This window comes from Triticum aestivum, chromosome 2A (assembly GCF_018294505.1).
Source record: "Triticum aestivum cultivar Chinese Spring chromosome 2A, IWGSC CS RefSeq v2.1, whole genome shotgun sequence".
NCBI classification, from domain to species: Eukaryota; Viridiplantae; Streptophyta; class Magnoliopsida; order Poales; family Poaceae; genus Triticum; species Triticum aestivum.
In genome coordinates, this window is record NC_057797.1 from 66,248,251 (window position 1) to 66,267,618 (window position 19,368).

The following is a 19,368-nucleotide window of genomic DNA, read 5'->3' on the forward strand; positions in this document are numbered from 1 at the left end:
GGCGGCCGCCCCGGGCCCCCAAAATCCAGGGGCCCCCACCCAGGTATGCAAGAACTAGGCCTAGGTAGGCTATGGGCCTATGTCAGGAAAAAAATGAAAGGGCTGGGCGCTAGGCTTCACGCAGTAGCGCAGCAAGCAGCAGGCCGATCGATTCAACCGGGAGCGAGTCCTTCACGTGGAAAAAGGGAGCAATCGACGCGAGCCTTTCCAATTCCATCACGGCAATCAGGTCGGTGCAGCTATTCGAGCCCTAAGCCGCCGCCGCCCGACGTTAGTACTGGTACTGCCGCCTCCTCCCTCATGTGTCCTGGTAATTTCCTTCCTAATTAGCTGCTGATTTCAGTTCTTAGGGCCCCCATCTACAATTCTATATAGGCAGTTAGGAACACGTATAATCTAGTTCCCGCTGATTTCAATTCCACGGACCTCGATCTGTAATTCTGTGTAGGTACACGCACTAACACTCATCACCAAATTGACCATTAGGTATAACATATTGCCGTTCCTTGATGCATAAGCCGATACTTTTCAAAAGTTGATGCAACTTTTTTTCCAGCATTGTGTTATCATGTCGTAAAGGAAACAGTACGTACACATCGGGTAGCGATAAAAGGAAAATAAAGAAGGCCGTGGATAAATTGGTACAATCACGGCGCAGAGATATGCACAAATTCCTCAAGAGTAAAAGTGATGCTTCCACTGCTTCGGTAAACCAAGATGATGAGTTGGCGATGGTTGCCATCGAGGAAGAGCAGTAACCTATTTGGAATTCAAAATATGATCAACGAGAAGAAAATGCTGACACCGGGTATGCAAGAACTAGGCCTAGGTAGGCTATGGGCCTATGTCAGGAAAAAAATGAAAGGGCTGGGCGCTAGGCTTCACGCAGTAGCGCAGCAAGCAGCAGGCCGATCGCTTGCCGAGATCGATTCAACCGGGAGCGAGTCCTTCACGTGGAAAAAGGGAGCAATCGACGCGAGCCTTTCCAATTCCATCACGGCAATCAGGTCGGTGCAGCTATTCGAGCCCTAAGCTGCCGCCGCCCGACGTTAGTACTGGTACTGCCGCCTCCTCCCTCATGTGTCCTGGTAATTTCCTTCCTAATTAGCTGCTGATTTCAGTTCTTAGGGCCCCCATCTACAATTCTATATAGGCAGTTAGGAACACGTATAATCTAGTTCCCGCTGATTTCAATTCCACGGACCTCGATCTGTAATTCTGTGTAGGTACACGCACTAACACTCATCACCAAATTGACCATTAGGTATAACATATTGCCGTTCCTTGATGCATAAGCCGATACTTTTCAAAAGTTGATGCAACTTTTTTTCCAGCATTGTGTTATCATGTCGTAAAGGAAACAATACGTACACATCGGGTAGCGATAAAAGGAAAATAAAGAAGGCCGTGGATAAATTGGTACAATCACGGCCCGGAGATATGCACAAATTCCTCAAGAGTAAAAGTGATGCTTCCACTGCTTCGGTAAACCAAGATGATGAGTTGGCGATGGTTGCCATCGAGGAAGAGCAGTAACCTATTTGGAATTCAAAATATGATCAACGAGAAGAAAATGCTGACACCAGGTATGCAAGAACTAGGCCTAGGTAGGCTATGGGCCTATGTCAGGAAAAAATGAAAGGGCTGGGCGCTAGGCTTCACGCAGTAGCGCAGCAAGCAGCAGGCCGATCGCTTGCCGAGATCGATTCAACCGGGAGCGAGTCCTTCACATGGAAAAAGGGAGCAATCGACGCGAGCCTTTCCAATTCCATCACGGCAATCAGGTCGGTGCAGCTATTCGAGCCCTAAGCCGCCGCCGCCCGACGTTAGTACTGGTACTGCCGCCTCCTCCCTCATGTGTCCTGGTAATTTCCTTCCTAATTAGCTGCTGATTTCAGTTCTTAGGGCCCCCATCTGCAATTCTATATAGGCAGTTAGAAACACGTATAATCTAGTTCCCGCTGATTTCAATTCCACGGACCTCGATCTGTAATTCTGTGTAGGTACACGCACTAACACTCATCACCAAATTGACCATTAGGTGTAACATATTGCCGTTCCTTGATGCATAAGCCGATACTTTTTAAAAATTGATGCAACTTTTTTTCCAGCATTGTGTTATCATGTCGTAAAGGAAACAATACGTATACATCGGGTAGCGATAAAAGGAAAATAAAGAAGGCCGTGGATAAATTGGTACAATCACAGCGCGGAGATATGCACAAATTCCTCAAGAGTAAAAGTGATGCTTCCACTGCTTCGGTAAACCAAGATGATGAGTTGGCGATGGTTGCCATCGAGGAAGAGCAGTAACCTATTTGGAATTCAAAATATGATCAACGAGAAGAAAATGCTGACACCAACATCGGTGATAACAATGTAAGTGGCTTCGAGAATGTAGGTAATTCATCAGATGCACATGCACAATCTGCTAGTCTTGATGAACAACATGTTCATGCTCCTGATAATAAAGCAAGATACATCCTAGTTGAGAAAGGGATGTCGGAGAGAAAAAACGGAATACCATGTAGAAGAAGCAGGAAGACATTTTTCATAGGCTCGTTATTATGAAATTAAGCAATGGAAAGCAACATGATAAAAAGTGGCTAGTTTATTCAAAAGATGCCTGGCAAAGTTTTTTTTGCTTATGTTGTAAGATTTTCTATTGTAGTGTTTCTTATGGAGATTTTCGAGCATGTCAGAGAAGTTGATTGCTATCATAATATCTTCATTGCTTATCCAGTCTTATTTACTATGCCCGTCACGGTCGCATCGGCCGAAAAAAGCTTTTAGAAGTTGAATTTATTGAAAAATTATTCAAGGTCAACAATGACTCATGAGAGGTTAAATGGCTTTGCTGCATTATGAATCAAGAAGAAATTATTGGATGAGATTGACATCGACCCTATCATAAGTGGCTTTGCATTGAGGGATGCAGAAGAAAATTTAAAGGTAATATGTATAAATTATTTGATTCGCATACTGATTCATAATATTTCATGCATACATATTTCATTGTTATTATTATGATGTCTATATGAAGGGCCCCGAGTTTTAGTTTCGCCCCGGGCCCCCAAAATCTCAGGACTGGCCCTGTTCACAGTTTTACATATGATATCATCAATTATGATGCTAGTATGGGATCTATCTTGCCGCACTCTTCATCTTGTTGATGAACGACAAGCAAGCTGATGCCTTTTCCATTTTCTGAAACATGCTTGTGCTGCAAAGTTCAGAGCATGTCTTATAGCTAAAGCTTCAGCTAGTTCTACATTTTCCCACTTGATGAACGAAGCCTACTCTGGCTGCTTGTACAGATCTTAGGTGATCTTAGATTATCACGCCTTGTGTGGGTGTAGTTGAACAAGAAACAATCAGGAAACATTCCATCATCTCCAATGGTTTCCTTTCAGTCTCCTTTTCTGCAATGCTGAAGTGGTTCCCAAATCTTCTGCAAAGAACCGGTTTCAAGTTTATTCAGTTAGACAGTGAAGTATACACATGTGTTATGCATGACATCGCAGCTTCAAAGTGACAAACATGGAAGAGAGTTTTGTCTAGGGTGAGACAATATTAATCTTTGCGTCGTCATTATTTACATCATCAAGGTTTTTCTGCTGAAACCAACGTTTCCTGGCAGCTAAGGTACTGCACGGTGATTAATCAAATGTTAATGGTCACCACTTCCACTAGAACGAAATAGATTAACACTAGAAGCAAAAAAATGGGAATATGCGGATTTGGAGGCGTACCTGTGTCGCTTGGCTGCCGGCCGCGCTCCCGCTGTCCTGTGTCGGACGAGGGGCAGGTCGGGGACCAAGGAGATGACGAGCGGCAAGCGGACGATCAGCCGGTGGCGAATGACGGAGGCGACTGCGCCAAGGGATGGAATCCGGCTGCGGCGGCGACAAGAGATGCGCTGACTCCAGTCCAGATGGGGTGCGGGTCGTGCGCCTAATCCCAGCCGAGCCGAAGTTTTGGAGCCGAGCGCAGGGGCTGCCGAGCCGAGAACCAACGAACTGAGCGTCTCAGCAGCGAATCGTCGGATCGCCAGGTGGACCACGTGGCGTCATCTCACACAAGCTATGCACGGGGAGAGAATTACATTCCCGGCAAACGGGGTGGACCGGTGTAGTATTTGGATTGGGATTAACTTTTTGGTTTTAGTTTGGATGGGCTGTGCGGAACTGTTTAATAAAGCCACCCACTCTCACACACACACACACACACACCTCCCGCCAGCTCCTAGTCTTGTTGCTGGAAGCACCGCTGGCTCGTCACCCCGCAGCCTTGCAGCTTTGGTCACAACAGTCAACTCGTTACCCGCTCAAAGCATTGACGCTTTGCCGGCAACGGTTGCAACACGTTGTCGTTGGTCGCAACATCCCATGGGCACCGTCACAGCTCGCCTTCAGCCACCAACTTGCAGCGGTGGTAGTAGCCTAGGTAGTGTTCCCCCTGCAAGTGCAACAATACCTCGCTAGCGAGCCGACAATTCCGCTCGTGGAGTGGTCGGGATAGGCTTGTAGCAGTGCCTTGGTCGCGGCCTTGCGGCATGGCGGAGACAAGCTCGCAGCACATATTGTGCGCAGCGCAGCGCCGATCTTGCAACATGCACCCTAACTTTGGAGCCTCGACGCAATGAGGCCGAAGGGGGAGGTTGGGCCGATGACTTGCAAGAGAGAGGAGGAATGGAGGATCAGGTTGTTGTTGGAAAATAAACGACTTGCTTGGATTCTCATGCGGTAGAGGGAGGGCGGTGTGTGGGCCTCACTGGGACGCATGACATGCGTGAAGGCGGTATTTTGACCAAGTTTGTACCAAAATTATTGGCATTCATAATATAGCATTACCATCATTAGATTCATCATGGAATATATTTTTATATTATATTTATTATGCATTGTAGATGTGGATATTGTGGATATTTTCCAATACGGTTTTCGCTAGAGAAAAAAAACTTTGCAAAGTTTGACTTCAAACAATTTTAATATGCAGAGTAAAAAGAAAAGAGACGGTACTGAGTTGTACTCCCTCCGTCCCAAAATAAGTGACTCGACTTTGTACTAACTTTAGTATAAAGTTAGTACAAAGTCGAGTCACTTATTTTGGGACGGAGGGAGTAGTACATAACGCCTGCTTGCTGAAGAAAATGCGCATAACTTGCTCGAATGATAACGACGATATCACGTGCAATTAAGCGATGCGACGCGAGCTTAGCCGAAGTCAGACGGACTCCGGGTCAGACAAAGGTCCCGATGCATAACCCGTCGACGGCCGCGGCATCCGGTGGGCCGCCGTCGGGTTATTACGCATCCCATTCGGCAGGACAACAGTGCATTACCCAGACTGTTCAGCAGCGCACGCATCGCTGCCAACACGCATGGCGCGGCTGCGGCTCCGCACAGGGCTTCCTGAAAGCAGAGGCGGCGGCCACGGCAGACCAGACCAGAGTACCAGACCACGCGGCTGCGATGAAAATGAAACCCGGGGGTCCGAGACTGTCGTAGGCTCGTAGGCCAGGGAGTTGTTAATTCTATCTGAACTAAAGGCGGCACGGTGAGCAGATGATCTCGGGCCCGGTCGGCCGGGATCACGCGCACGCGACGCACCGTCTCACGGTCACCACCCGAGCAAAACAGCGGCGCGCGGCGATGCGGCGTCCACCGATTCGCCCGTCCGAGGAAGCTGCCCCGACGGGACGGCCGCCGTCACGTTCCACCTCCGAGGAATTCACTCGCTCGGCTCCTCTACTTAAGCGCGCGCCGCACACGACTCACATCACCTCACCTCTCGCCCCACTGCCACAGCAGCGCCACCTTTCTTCTACAGAACTCGATCGTCTCCTACACCAGATCCAGCGCTCTCCTCTACTTGCTCTATAAGCAGCATACACCATGTGTGGCGGCGCGATCATCTCCGACTTCATCCCGGAGCGCGACCACCGCGGCGGGAGCAAGCGGAGCCTCTGCACCGCCGACTTCTGGCCAAATGCGGCCGGCGCCGGCGCCGCGTTCGACGACCCTACCGGCCACCACGACTTCTACCCAGCCGACCTGACCGGCGCCGGCGCCTTCACGCCTGAGCACCAAGGTACCATCACGTTCTAGCATCACGCCAAGCACTTGCTCCTACGTACTATCTGTGCCCGAACGTACCGTGAAAACCTTCTGCCTTCCGGCGTTCGTGCGTGCGTGCAGCGGAGGAGGAGCCGAGCAGGAAGCGGGAGCGCAAGACGATGTACCGCGGCATCCGGCGGCGGCCGTGGGGCAAGTGGGCGGCGGAGATCCGCGACCCGGCCAAGGGGGCGCGCGTCTGGCTCGGCACCTTCGCCACCCCCGAGGGCGCCGCGCGCGCCTACGACCGCGCCGCCCGCCGCATCCGCGGGACCAAGGCCAAGGTCAACTTCCCCAACGAGGACCCGCCCCTCGACCTCGACGACTACGACGTCGCCAACGTGGCCGGCTTCATCCACCAGCCGTCGTACATGGCGCCAGAGGTGGCGTACGCGCACCAGCTGCCGCAGCAGGACGAGCCCGGGATGGAGCTCTGGAACTTTGGCAACATCAACGCTCAAGTGCCTATGTGATAGATAGAAACTGTTCGTTTCTTCTACATGTAATATTGCTTTTACCTAATTATTATTGTGCTTATGATGAATTATGATCTGCTTTTGACGGCCACTGTCATCGGATCTTGATACCAGCCATCCTCGTGGCCAATTTAGTGAGAATCGCCAAATATCATCTAACGAACACTGAAAAGTTACATTTGAAAAGTAGAATGAGCACAAGCAGCCTAACACCAACGACACTGCAAACGGAGACAACTTCTGATACTAGAAATGATATTCATAACTGGATTGCAAGCATGGTCTCAAGTTGCAAAATACTGAAACAAGAATGAACTGGTTCTGAATACTCATCGACACAAGACTCTGACATCTAAAGCAGTATGATTCTGGTACCCAAAAAAGTGAAGATTGACCGATAACAGCAAATGTGACAAGGGTGCCGAAAACTCCACGGCTTAAACCTTGAAGCCCCTGCTGTTCCTCCTTCCTCTTGCCTTCTCGAATTTCCTGCCCTTGGAGCGGACATATGGCTTGGTGTGGCTGTGTGGCACTCCTGGAGCCTTGCCAAAGTGCCTAACAGCCTCCCTGGCGTTCTTGGGACCCCTCAGGAGAAGCTATTAAGAAAATGTAAACTGTTAAAATGGTTGTCTATGGCATTTATCCATGAATAACGCTTCAAAAGCATGCAGCTCATATTGAGGTTCATCACTTATTTATGGGAAGGGGGAAACCATCATCATACCACATGTTTGACACATCTCAAAACAAAAGAAAAAGGATACCGTAAATCAGAGCAAATACCTCTACATGACTACAATACCAAAGATTCTAGCATCAGTAGCATGTACTAAAGTCTAAAGACACGGCAACGCAATGAAATCATAAAGACCATGTCAAGAAGGAACAGCGGCAACAACACACACACTGAATTATCACGTACTCCCTCTGTCCGGAATTACTTGTCGTAAAAGTGGATGAATCTAGACATATTTAAGTTCTAACACATACATTTCTATTCATTCCGCGAAAAGTATCCAGGACGGAGGGAGTACTATGAATCAACAAAGATTTACATTACTATTTATGCAAAGAGAACATATGCAAGTTTTAAACAACTCTTAACAAAGGAAAATAAAGTAGACAAGACCTTGTAACCAAGACCGCAACTACTACCATAAAATAAGCATATGTACATATTTGACCATTAAGATTGACTTTCTCAGTGAAAAGATATAGTAGTTAAATAATCATCAACAAGTTAGTTAAAGTTGGAAATTTGACCAGCTGTCCAGCACAACCATGAAAAAACTGCAATTGGCTGTAGGTACACGATATAGATTTAGACAGATATATCAACTTCGTTTATGTGTACCCTTAACACCTGACAATAGGAAAACCGATGAATCAGAAAAATAATACATCGTTCCTTGAATACCCTACCACAACCTACACCTAAAAGTCTCTCTGTAACACACTATGAGCATGAACAATAAACTTGGTTTTCTCCACCTGCAGGAGTCTAGCATACTTAATAGTTCAAACAATATAATTGTCTGCTTCGATTGTAAAGCTTTGGATACTACCTCATGCAATATAAAATGCATCAAACAGCAATATTAGCAAATACAGTAGCTAAAAAAGGAGAACTCAAGCCATACCGTGTTCTGTCCAAGCGGAGCACGGAGCGCGAGCTGGTCAAAGGTAAGGCACTCGCCACCGGCATTGACAATCCTGGCCCTCGCCGTCTCGGTGAACCTGAGCGCGGCCACCTTCATTGCCGGTATCTCGTAGACCCTCTGGTCATCGGTGATGGTGCCCACTATCACAGCGATCTTGTCCTCCTACACGCGTGTCACAACCACAAACACCGCCCAGGTAAGCTTCACATGGATTCATCCTGACCAAAGGTAAACAAAAAATGGCACCGCGCGCGAGAGAGGGATACCTTCCCCTCCATGAACCTGACGAGGCGGCGCATCGAGAGCGGGGGGCGGTTGGTCTTGCTCATGAAGAGGCGCTTCAGGATCACGGCGTTGAACTGGCTCTTGGTCCTCCGGACCAGGAAGCGGTAGAGCTACGAACAGGAAATCCAATTGCGGTAAATCTGAATCCCTGAGCAGTAGACGGGGGTGCTGCGGTGACACCGGATCGAAGGGGGACTGACCTTGACGAGCAGCTTGAGGTACACATCGTCCGATTTGGGCGCCGTGCGCTTGGTCCTCTTGTTGCGGCCGCCGGCGACGAGGTCGATACCCTGGGTGCCACGGGAACGGACGGTGTCAGCTAGGCGTACAGTTCAGAGGAAGACGAGGAGGAGGGAGCGGAATGAGAGATTACCATGGTTGCGCGGTGGAGGCTGCAGCAGCGGCGAGGGTCAGGGCGGCAGCGGCGGCGGCGGGACTGGTGCTAGGGTTTTGGATGGAGTGAGGAGTGGAGTCTAAATATGGTGGTGTGGGCGGAGAATCGTTTGGGCTGGGCCTAAATTGGTGGTCTTTGTTTCTTTCGTTTGGGCCCAAAGAAGCCTTCCTTGTTCCTTAACGGATGACGAGTTTTCCCTCAAAAAAAATAAATCAAGTGAAGAGCTTATTGCCTCCAAAAGATGGTGAAGAGCTTATTTCCAAAAAAAAGTAAAAGTGAAGAGCTTATTGTGCTGGCGATAGCCAGATGATATTTCTCTCTCTCTCTCTCTCCACTTGGAACATGTGATCAAGGTGAGTCGTGCACTCGTGCTCAACTATTTGAAGTTTGGATGTTCAGACAGACGAAAATGGAGAAGAACCTTTTCATTCGATCATGTAATATTTCGTTTGCCATCTTGCGATAAGGAGGTGGTACATTTTTTTTTGCAACGATGAGGCTTCTGTTGGTGCTTGGTGGAGCTGACTTATGCGCCGGTGGTTTATTGTTTTGTTGTGATTTAGAGTCGGAATCACAGTGCAAAACCTGGTGTTATGTCTTTCTTGTTACTATAAATCATTAGGCACCCATCGCAAAAAAAGAAGAGAAGAAGATTAGGCACGCTTTGTAGCACCGGGAACATGTAGGCTTGACATGCGTTAGGAACTCTGAAGTAGATAGCACAGCAGAAAAAGAGACATGGATCAGCCCAAATTCCACCCATAACTTGCTGAGGGGCTTAGAACTGCTCTAATAAACACATGCAAGGAAATTGTGCACCATTGCGCTATTGCTATATGATTTGTTACGGCTCATGGCTTGCAGATGACAAAATAACCAGCATACAACATTTTATGGCCTGGTCAAAACAGATTATTCTCACTGGACTAGAGCTCCTTGGTGATGCATTAATTTTACGTGTGGTTTATTGTTACTTTCAGTAAACAACCTGCTCTTCCCATTTTTCCCACTGGAGCAGAGTACTGACATTTGCATATCTACTATAGGTCTCTGGATTCTTGTCTTTCTCTAACCACCATGGTGGACAAAATAATCTGAAATCCAATTGTATGAAGCACATCTGAGATGGCCTTTGTCCACCTAGATGCACCAACGTAATAAAGGCAAAAGCACGAAGCAATGGAGATGAAGGGAAGCAACAGAAATTACCTTGTGGTATCTGAGATGTGGCGACGTGGACCGAAAACAAAAACAAACAAAACTGAAGCTGGTAACTTCTACAGTAATACACAATGACATTCATTTAGATGCATGGACGAGAGAAAAAAGAGTTGTGATGCCAATAAAGATTGCATGTCAGAACAGTTCACCATGTTAAATGAGATGACTACTATCACATCTAGGCTGTCAACAAAAAGAAGACAACAATGGGTAACTACATTAGTCATTTTTGTTACACTGCACAAAACCAAACCAATACTCTTCTCTTTGGTGCTTTGCTCCTCATCATACTTTCTAGAGTTCTAGTTTCTTTCCAACCTTTATAAGACTGCAATCATCTATAACAGAAGTAACCAGCAAAGAAAGCAGAGGGGGGGAAGTTCAACCACTCCCGATTACATCCTAAAGCAAAGGTAGCCACAGCTCAAAATCTCTGGCATACGAAACCAAGCGCATTACAGAAGCAAAAAACAACAGCGCTATGCTCGAACACCTCAGTCATGACTAGCAAATCAAGGACAGATGATCTTTATCTCCAGTCTTGGGACCCAAAAGATCCAACTACTCCTCGCACGGAACACCTCAGCTTTGACTAGCTCCAGTGATCTTGCTTGTTGTTTTCAAGAGTCCTTCACCTGCCAAATCAGACAAACAATCAATTCAGTAAACCACTCGAAAAATGACATCAATGGGTTCAGCAGGCTACTTCTGCTGGAAGCATGCAAGGTTGTGTGCTTTCCATATGTACTCTAGAAGACAGATGCTACCCCAACAGTGCAGACCGTCCTAGATTCAGCCCCCATGCCCTTTAGCCAAATATGGAAGCATGATTCAGGATCACTGAAATTAAACCCTATCCCAGTTGACACACCAACAACATTCCATACAAACCTAGCAAGGGGACAATAAGAAAATAAGTGCTTGATACTCTCATTCCGTGCAATCAAGTTTTCGGATCATCCTAGCCTCCAGGAAATCAAGGTTACAAGCTTCCAAAGCAGCAAAAGAAACAGGGACTCCTAGGTACTCAAGGGGAAGAGTTCCAACAGGGCAGCCAAAAACATCAGAGTAAATTCAGCAACTGAATTTCCCCCCCTCTTAGAATAGTTCAATTTCAGTCCAGACATAAGCTCAAACATATAAACAGAAGGCTGAGATTAATAGCTTTATCAGGATCATGACTAACACATAAAATCGTGTCAACCTTAACTAGAATGTGTAATTAGAATTAAAATGAGCAATCTGGATAGGACCATTTGACATCACAAAGCATCAACTGGCATTGGTTTAATATCAACAAATCATGTCGTGTTCTTGGATATCTTAGGTCTATTCTATGGACATGTTGGATTCATTTATGTAAGACAAGAGTTGCGTGAGTAGAAAAGAGTCAAGATAAGGTACTCTTGAATTGGGCATAGGTTAGGGCGGACATAAATGACAATGAAATGATAGATTCGGAAGACTTTAATAGATTACACATGTACTAAGACCGAGTGCAACCCAGGCAAAAGGTTAGATAAATTTGGATATGGTATGTGTGCAACTGTCATAACATACTAAATATTGTTCTGGTAGCAAGAGTAATGATCTGACACACAAAAATCATGTTAAGTACGTAATAAGTTGGTTCAGTTAAGCGTAAAGATACAAGTACCACAAAGTCACATGTACACACATTCAGAATGTAAACTATGATTCCCCACAAAAAAAAATGTAAACTATGATAGCAGCAAAGTGAAATGGGATATTTTAGAAGTTTTCAGAGAACGTATTCCTATAATTTTGCATGATAGCCATGACAGTACTATATATGAAACTGAAATCATATTTGTGAGTATGTGAATCAAGATGATGTGATTGAATGACCACGCCCCACCAAAGCAAGTTACGCTCAATCTCGCTGATAACTAGATTTTCATAGACAACCAGATAGAGCAGTTATAATGTTATACAAAAATCTACAGTACGTGACATACCCACAATCAAATCATTATGTGAATTGCAACATGCTGCTAACAGCACAACATTACAGTACTAATCCAAGCGCGATTACGAACTCGATCCACATTGCAAACTCTAAGACCAGGTTGAGGAGCCCTTCCTGATGCACCCCGGCGGCCTTTCCGACCCCAGACTACGGCCATGAGCGGAGAGGAGAGGAGGGGAGGGAGCGGCGGTTCGTACCTACGCGGAACTGGCGTCGTTGTCTCGGTCGACACCGGGAGAGGTGTCTGGAGTCGCGGACGGATCGGAGTCGGTGGCCGCGCCGAGCACCCGAGGGGCGGGGCGCCCTGGGTCGGGATTGGCCCCTGCGGACTCGCCGAGGGAGCCAACCCCCGGTGTGGAGGAGGCGGCGGCGGTGTCGTCGTCTCCCCGCGCCCTCTTCACGCCCCGCGGCGCGGCTTCCACGGAGGGAGACGACGAGGTTGCGGAGGCAGGCGTCGCGGACGAAGAGTGGTCGGCGTTGGCGGCGGCGGGCTTGCCGACATCAGCGAAGGAGTCCGCGCGGGCACCGGGGGTCGTGGAGGCAGAGGCGTCGTCGGGGTCGTCGTCGTCGTCGTCGAGCCCGTGCTCTTCCCTTCTTTTTTGCGCTTGGCGATAGCGAGCTCTTCCCGAGCGTTCCAATCATCGAATAATCGCAGGAACGTGGGGGAGAGCTCCTCGTCCATGGCGGTGGTGTCCTTGTAGAGGCCGAAGACGTGTCCGGGGAAGTCCGGGTCGCCTGACACGGCTGCCCCGACCAGAGCCCACGTCCCGTCCCCCGAGCCGGTCACGCCGACCAGAGCGCGAGGGCGGCGGTCCGCCGGGTCAAACTTGGAGGAGATGGCGCCGTCGATGGGGGGCAAGGCGGAGGGGTCGATGGGGGACAAGGCGGAGGGGTCGATGGGGTCGATGGGGTCAGCGTCGGGCCCGCCCATGGTCGGCGGGCGCTGGTGCAAGCAGGGCGGGCGCCCGGCGGTGGTTGCGGCAGCGCGGGCGGGAGGCTGGGGAAGCGGTTGCGGCAGCGCGGGCGGGCGGGAGGTGGGGGGAGCGGTTGCAGATTTTTTTTCAAAACTATCACCTTTTTTATAGCTAATTCGGAAACTATAGTACCCATTGCGAATATACCAGAAATATGACCCTGTCGGTCTCGTGGTGGCCGAAGTGGTAGTTTTCGGCCAGAACTAGGCCGAAAAGGACTTTTCGTCCAGCTGTAGGCCGAAATGAATCTCAGTTGGGCCGAAGAGGTCTCGTCGGTTGGGGCTGGGCCGAAAATAGTAGCTTCGGCCAGGCCTAGACCGAAGTGGGCCGTTTTCGGCCAGCCTGCAGCCAAAAAGCTTTTCGGCCAGGCCTAGACCGAAAAGGTCTGGATAAGGCCAATCCCGTCGTCGCCTTCCTCTTCCTGCTCGCCTCTTCTTTCTCTCGTTCCTCTCGTTCTTCTCTGTAGAGCTCCGGTCTCCTCCCTGATCTCCTCCAATTTGCACTCATTTACACAACCAAGGCACAGAATAGATAGATCATAGCATTCTCCACCGGCCTATGGTGTTTTTTTTGTTATGGGATAGTTTTTTGTGCGCTTGGGGGAGGAGCCATGGTTGGGTGGAGGAGGTCCGGTTGGGAAGGAGGTGGTGGTGAGGAGGAGCAGCAGCTGTGGAGGAGGAGGTGGTGAGGAGGAGGAGCAGCTTGGGGGGTGACCGGAGTTGAACCTCCGGCCGTCGAGTGGGCGGTGCTGCCGTTGTCCGGTGGCCGGTGCCGGTGACCGGAAGAGACGCACGCTTCGAAGGTATAACCATGGCGTCACAAATTTTCTCTAAATTGTATAGTTTATTAGTTAGTGTTAATATGTTTGTGGTGGCATTTTAGCGCGTAGTCAGTGTAGCGGGTAATATTAGTGTTCGTTGTGATTAATGAGAAGATGACAATGTCTGACAGGTGAAAATGTCTGAATCAGTAAATTTGACTGTTTACTACGGCGCTGGTAACGTTCGATATAATGAGTTGGGAGTTGATCTTAGCGAGTTTAAAAATGGCGTCATGACACTAGCAGACCCGGACAGACTGGACATTAGACAATTGAAGTACTGGTTGACAACTAGTTTCGGGCTTGATCCTGAAGTATGTTCCGTCAGTATTCACGCATTGTGGACCAAATCTTGTAAAAATGTCAAGTGGGAGTTGATGTCGGTAGATAGGAGCCAACATTGGTTGTCCCTGTTAAGACGCTGCCGAGACCGAAGAATCCACCCATATGTACTTGTGCAACCTGTGCCGAAGGAGGAGAATGCCGTACAACTCCACAGGGGGTATGAAACCGGTCAGGGCAGTGAAGTGGCGACCGAGATTGTTTTATCCGGGTCACAGCCACAAGATGTGTATGCTAGCCAACCCGAGAAAGAGTCGGAGTACGTGCCACACAATGTTTGTGGTCCTGATACTGGGCAGAGTAGCCAGTCGATAATATTAGCTGGTTCTGGTTTTGCTGATGGGGATGAGGAAGGGGATGAAATGCAGAGGGTGATGGAGCAAGAGGACGAGGATGGATTGGTGGAGGAACTGGATTCTGAAAATTCTGAGGATGAAGTGGAGGTACCGATTCCTTCTGCATGGGAGCAGGACATATCCACTGGCCTTACGGTCAATGATGGCCATGAGACTCCATGGCAGTATAATCTGAACCAAGTACAGATAGGGGCTATGTTTGATACAAAGAAAAAATTGAAGTATGCGGTGATAAAGTGGGCTATGTCTACGCAGAGGGTTTTCCGGACACACATATCAAGTCCAACAAACTATACCGTGAAATGTGTTGAAACAAGTTGTCCTGGGAAGGTGCACGGGCATGTGCCGAAGTATGACATCCACTGGGTTGTCACCATTGTCGTCCCACATAATTGTGTGAGGAAGAACCTGTTGGTGAAGCATCCGAACCTGACTTCAAGTCTCATTGCGCAACTCATGTATACTGAGATAGTAGAGAAGAAAGATATGGAAGCAAAACACATCCAGACAGCAGTGAAGGTCAGATGGAATTATGTCATTCCTTATGGGAAGGCTTGGAGGGCTAAGCAGAAGGCTATGGAGGAAAGGTTTGGGACGTTCTTCGACTCATATGATAATGTTGTCCGTCTCTTGGGCATACTGAAGGAGAGGAATCCCGGCACTTATGTGAATGTACAACACATGAGGTTGCTGAGTATACCAGATTTCAAGGTGTTGAAACAAGTGTTCTTCTCTTTTGGTATGTGCATCGAAGCTTTTCGGCATTGTCCTCCTGTTATGTTTGTGGATGGTACATTCCTGATCGGTCAGTATAGAGGGCAAATTCTGACTGCTATTGGTGTGGACGGGAACAATCAAATCATCCCACTTGCCATGGCATTTGTGGAGGGTGAGAACTTTCTCAGCTGGGTATGGTTCTTCCGCCAAGTGAAAATTGCCATCGTGAAGGACCGACCAAACGTGTGTGTCATTCATGATAGACATGCTGGTATATTGAAGGCCGTGAAGACACTTCGTAATCCAACAGATGAGAACCAACACCTTGGAGGGACTTGCAGAGCCGGTGGTGCATGCGCCATCTTGGGGCTAATTTTTTCTCACAGTTCAAGAACAAGCGGTTGATGAACTTGTTCAAAACATTATGCAAGCAGAGCCAACAGCGCAAATACGAATTTATTTGGTCAAAACTAGATGAGTTTACTAAGAAGCAGGTCCGTGCGAGGAAGAAAATGGAAGAAGATCAAGTTAAATTAGCAGCACTCATTGCGGAGCTAGAGGAGCCAGTAGGTCTTTGTGACTTGCCAGCAATTGACCCTCCTAATACTAAGAGAAAGAAGGGAAGGGCAATAAAGAATTTTTCTGAGTGGATAGAGAAAGAGCCTCCAGTGAATTGGTCTTTGCTGCATGACACACATGGAGCTAGGTATTGCCACATGACAACCAATCTTGCAGAGGTGTATAACTTTATGCTGAGAGGGAATAGAGCATTGCCACTCACAACTATTGTGGAGGCTGTATTCCACGGCACTTTGAGATATTTCAGAGAAAGGCACGAGTTAGCAAAGAAGCATATTGAAGATAATCAGAACACACCTTATTGTAGCCGTGTCATGGAATACATGGCAAAGAAGATAGAGAAAGCAAAGAAGCACACTGTCAGACTCATAGGGAATCAAGAAAGGAGGTATGAGGTTCAGCTTCCTACCGATGGTTTTGGTTCTGGAAATGAGGTGAAGACACACGAGGTAAAAATTGGAACGGAACTTTATCCAACGTGTGAGTGTACATGCAACAAACCGAAGTTGTTGCACCTACCTTGCTCTCATGTGTTGGCTGCCTGTGGCCAGATTGAGTTGGATGCTATCTCCTTCGTGTCCCCATACTTTTTAAAAGAGGCAGTGCTCAACACCTGGACAGGCGAGATGACAGGGTTTAGAGTCGTCGGCAATTTTAACAAGGTAAACGACGGTGAGAGAGTATACATCCCGCATCCAGACCTTCGGCGAACAAGTAGGGGCAGACGAAAGGCCCGTCGCATCCGGAACGATATGGACCAGTCTGAAGCTGGTGGGGCAACCAAGCAATGTTTGTTATGCGCGGCTTATGGGCATAGGATGAAATATTGTCCCGACCTGAACAAAGATGGTGCTTCCGCATCGACGAGTGCTTCCACATCGACGGCTGCGACAACAAGAGCAAGAGGCGGACATGGTCGTGGCAGTCGAGGCCGAAGGGGCGGACGAGGAAGAAATAACTCACAAGCTATATAATGTGTCGTAGGGCGAACGAGGAAGAAATAACTCACAGGACTATGTTTTAATTTGTAATATGTCAGGACTATGTTTTAATTTGTAATATGTCAGGACTATGTTTTAATTTGTAATATGTCAGGACTATGTTTTAATTTGTAATATGTCAGGACTATGTTTTAATTTGTAATATGTCAGGACTATGTTTTAATTTGCACCTGAGATTTGTTGTTTGAATTGCAGATATGTCTTTGTATCCGTTGCTTAATGGTAACATCGATAGAAAGCACCGGGGCGCCCTATTGGAAGCGGGCAACAACTTAGACGTGTTGGTCACTCGTACCCCAAAGACTAACTGGCTGATACACGATTCATGGGTTGATAGGTATGTGTGCATATAATGGAGTCCATAGAATGACTTACTATGTTTGACATACTTTTCATAGCCGCTAACAATCTTGTTATTTTGTAGGTTAAGTTGGGCTGGACTTCTACCCTTGGCACGGCTGGTTGAGGGTACATTGGATGAGTGGATTGATGGTCCGGCCTTAGATGAGGCAGGTGAACCAGTGCAGTTACACAAGAGGCAAGTGAAACATTTCTGTTATGACAAGTCACTCCTTACCTGCTTAGTAGATAGATGGAGGCCAGAGACACATATGTTTCACTTTCCATGGGGAGAGATGGCGCCTACTTTACATGATGTGTCTTACTTGTTGGGATTACCTCTGGCCGGTGCTGCCATAGGTCCCTTAGAGGCAGAATCTGGGTGGCAAACAGCGATGCAGACTCGTTTTTTGGCTGCGGTCCCGACTGCTAGGGCCATAGACAACGATCCTCATGGACCTCTTTTTAGATGGTTGAGCCAGTTTCAGGTAACCATCACAGGCCACTTAAACAAATGTTGTTTTTTAGTTGCCCGATTTTCATACAATTATTACGTTTCTATGTAGATTGTCTCGTTAGGATATCCCGATGTTCAGTTGTCGGAGGCACAGATTGACCGGTCCCTAGAGGCATATATTCTTTGGCTGTTCGGCAAGACGATGTTTACGGAGAACCACGTGACCACTGTCGATGCACGACTCATCAGTATTGCACGAGAGATAGCTGACGCACGTTGCCCTGCGGATATTCTACAGAGGAGTTTTGGTTCTGCTGTGTTAGCGGCTACGTACAGATTTCTGGATTATGCACTAGAGATCGGCACTTTTGGATGACCAAGCCCAAGTTGGTGTTCGATGTGACGGTTGAGGAGATGTCTCTTCATAGGATGATGAGACAGTTCGGTCTATATCAAGAGCCTGAGATTCCAGATATTCCACACTTGCCAGACCACGTGCACAAGTAAGTACTAATACTATTTTAGTTGTCAGCTATACATTCATAATATACCTAATCATGTATCGTGCATATCAATATCAGGGACAGTCGCCTAGGAGGAAACAAGTCGATGGATTACTGGCTTAAGAGCATTACCCCTTACGTTGACGAATGGACTACCGCTGCGACAAATATCTGGGGTGAGGTTCGGGCCTTTAACTGGGAAATGTTCGGGTTGTATCTGCAGCGTTACCGGCATACAACGAGGATCTACTTGGTTCCATCAGCTGCTACTGATCAGATCGAAGCCCCTCTCACCAGCGATATGTACCCAACTGCCTCTGTTGTGGGAACCAGACACCACGCGGTAAATGCCTTGGTTCTTATATGTTGAGTCTTTTGTTAAACTGGGATGTCTATTCGTGGTGTCTATCATACAACGAGGATATAATTGGTTAACTCTTCATCTACAGGGTGACTTGACAGTACAAGCGCGAGAGGAGGTTTCCGCTTTAATGCGGCGCTATCAGAGGGGAGAAACTATCCCACCGCGAGAGGGCGTCTCATAGTTGAGGCGTCTTGATGACAAGCTACGCGGGATTTACGCAGCTGTTACGTGTAGACGGTCTTCGGATGTTGCACTTCCTCCTCCAGCACATCGTCCGCCACGTCCCTCTGTACAACATTCAGAACCACGACCCTCTGTGCACCGTTCACAACCACGACCTTTTGTGCACCGTGAAGAACCTCATCCTTCACAGCCAGGGAGCTCTTCCTGGCATGAGCCACCTCCTTCACAGCCAGGGAGCTCTTCCTGGCATGAGCCACCTCCTTCACAGCTAGGGAGCGCTTACTGGCATCAGCAGATGGAACTAGGTAACCCTACTCACTACATTCTTTTCAACAGAGTAGTAATCGTTCATGCATTTGTATCAATTTTACATGTTTTACTTTACCGCAGGCGGCAACCAGTCGCAACCGTTCATGCATTCAGAGCAGTCACCCATCCTTAGTGGTGGTGCTGATTACTTTGAGGGCGACCGCGAGGATGATGACCATGCTACAAACATTTATGGCTTCTCGCAGATAGTGTTTCACACTCCACCACCACCACCGACGCAGGAGACACAGACCGTGACAGACGAAGTTAACTATGGTCGT

General features: G+C 48.0%; 2 protein-coding genes and 1 long non-coding RNA gene across 3 annotated transcripts; 2 read left to right on the top strand and 1 right to left on the bottom strand.

The window, feature by feature from the left end:
- The first annotated feature begins 5,794 nt into the window (after nucleotides 1-5,794).
- LOC123187507 (ethylene-responsive transcription factor ERF071) lies at nucleotides 5,795-6,768 on the top strand. Its single transcript, XM_044599377.1, has 2 exons — nucleotides 5,795-6,093; nucleotides 6,201-6,768. Exons 1-2 carry the CDS (start codon nucleotides 5,898-5,900, stop codon nucleotides 6,587-6,589), a joined length of 585 nt encoding a protein of 194 aa, XP_044455312.1. The 5' UTR covers nucleotides 5,795-5,897; the 3' UTR covers nucleotides 6,590-6,768.
- Nucleotides 6,769-6,836: 68 nt separating this feature from the next.
- Nucleotides 6,837-9,042, bottom strand: LOC123187508 (60S ribosomal protein L18-2). Its single transcript, XM_044599378.1, has 5 exons — nucleotides 8,912-9,042; nucleotides 8,739-8,828; nucleotides 8,520-8,648; nucleotides 8,233-8,415; nucleotides 6,837-7,188 (listed from the first exon to the last, which is right to left on the bottom strand). Exons 1-5 carry the CDS (start codon nucleotides 8,912-8,914, stop codon nucleotides 7,030-7,032), a joined length of 564 nt encoding a protein of 187 aa, XP_044455313.1. The 5' UTR covers nucleotides 8,915-9,042; the 3' UTR covers nucleotides 6,837-7,029.
- A 9,116-nt stretch (nucleotides 9,043-18,158) lies between these two features.
- LOC123184749 (uncharacterized) lies at nucleotides 18,159-18,816 on the top strand. The gene is made up of 3 exons (XR_006493069.1): nucleotides 18,159-18,231; nucleotides 18,310-18,574; nucleotides 18,681-18,816. It is a non-coding gene; the product is annotated as an uncharacterized lncRNA (long non-coding RNA).
- The last annotated feature ends 552 nt before the right edge of the window (nucleotides 18,817-19,368 follow it).

Bases quoted from the DNA above. Each gene is read 5' to 3' on its own strand.
- LOC123187508 (XM_044599378.1), bottom strand. The intron at 8,649-8,738 runs GTCAGTCCCCCT...TCCTGTTCGTAG, and splicing joins ACCTCAAGCTGCTCGTCAAG to CTCTACCGCTTCCTGGTCCG. The intron at 8,416-8,519 runs GTATCCCTCTCT...ACACGCGTGTAG, and splicing joins TCAGGTTCATGGAGGGGAAG to GAGGACAAGATCGCTGTGAT.
- LOC123187507 (XM_044599377.1), top strand. From the start codon at position 5,898: ATGTGTGGCGGCGCGATCATCTCCGACTTCATCCCGGAGCGCGACCAC. The intron at 6,094-6,200 runs GTACCATCACGT...GCGTGCGTGCAG, and splicing joins CTTCACGCCTGAGCACCAAG to CGGAGGAGGAGCCGAGCAGG.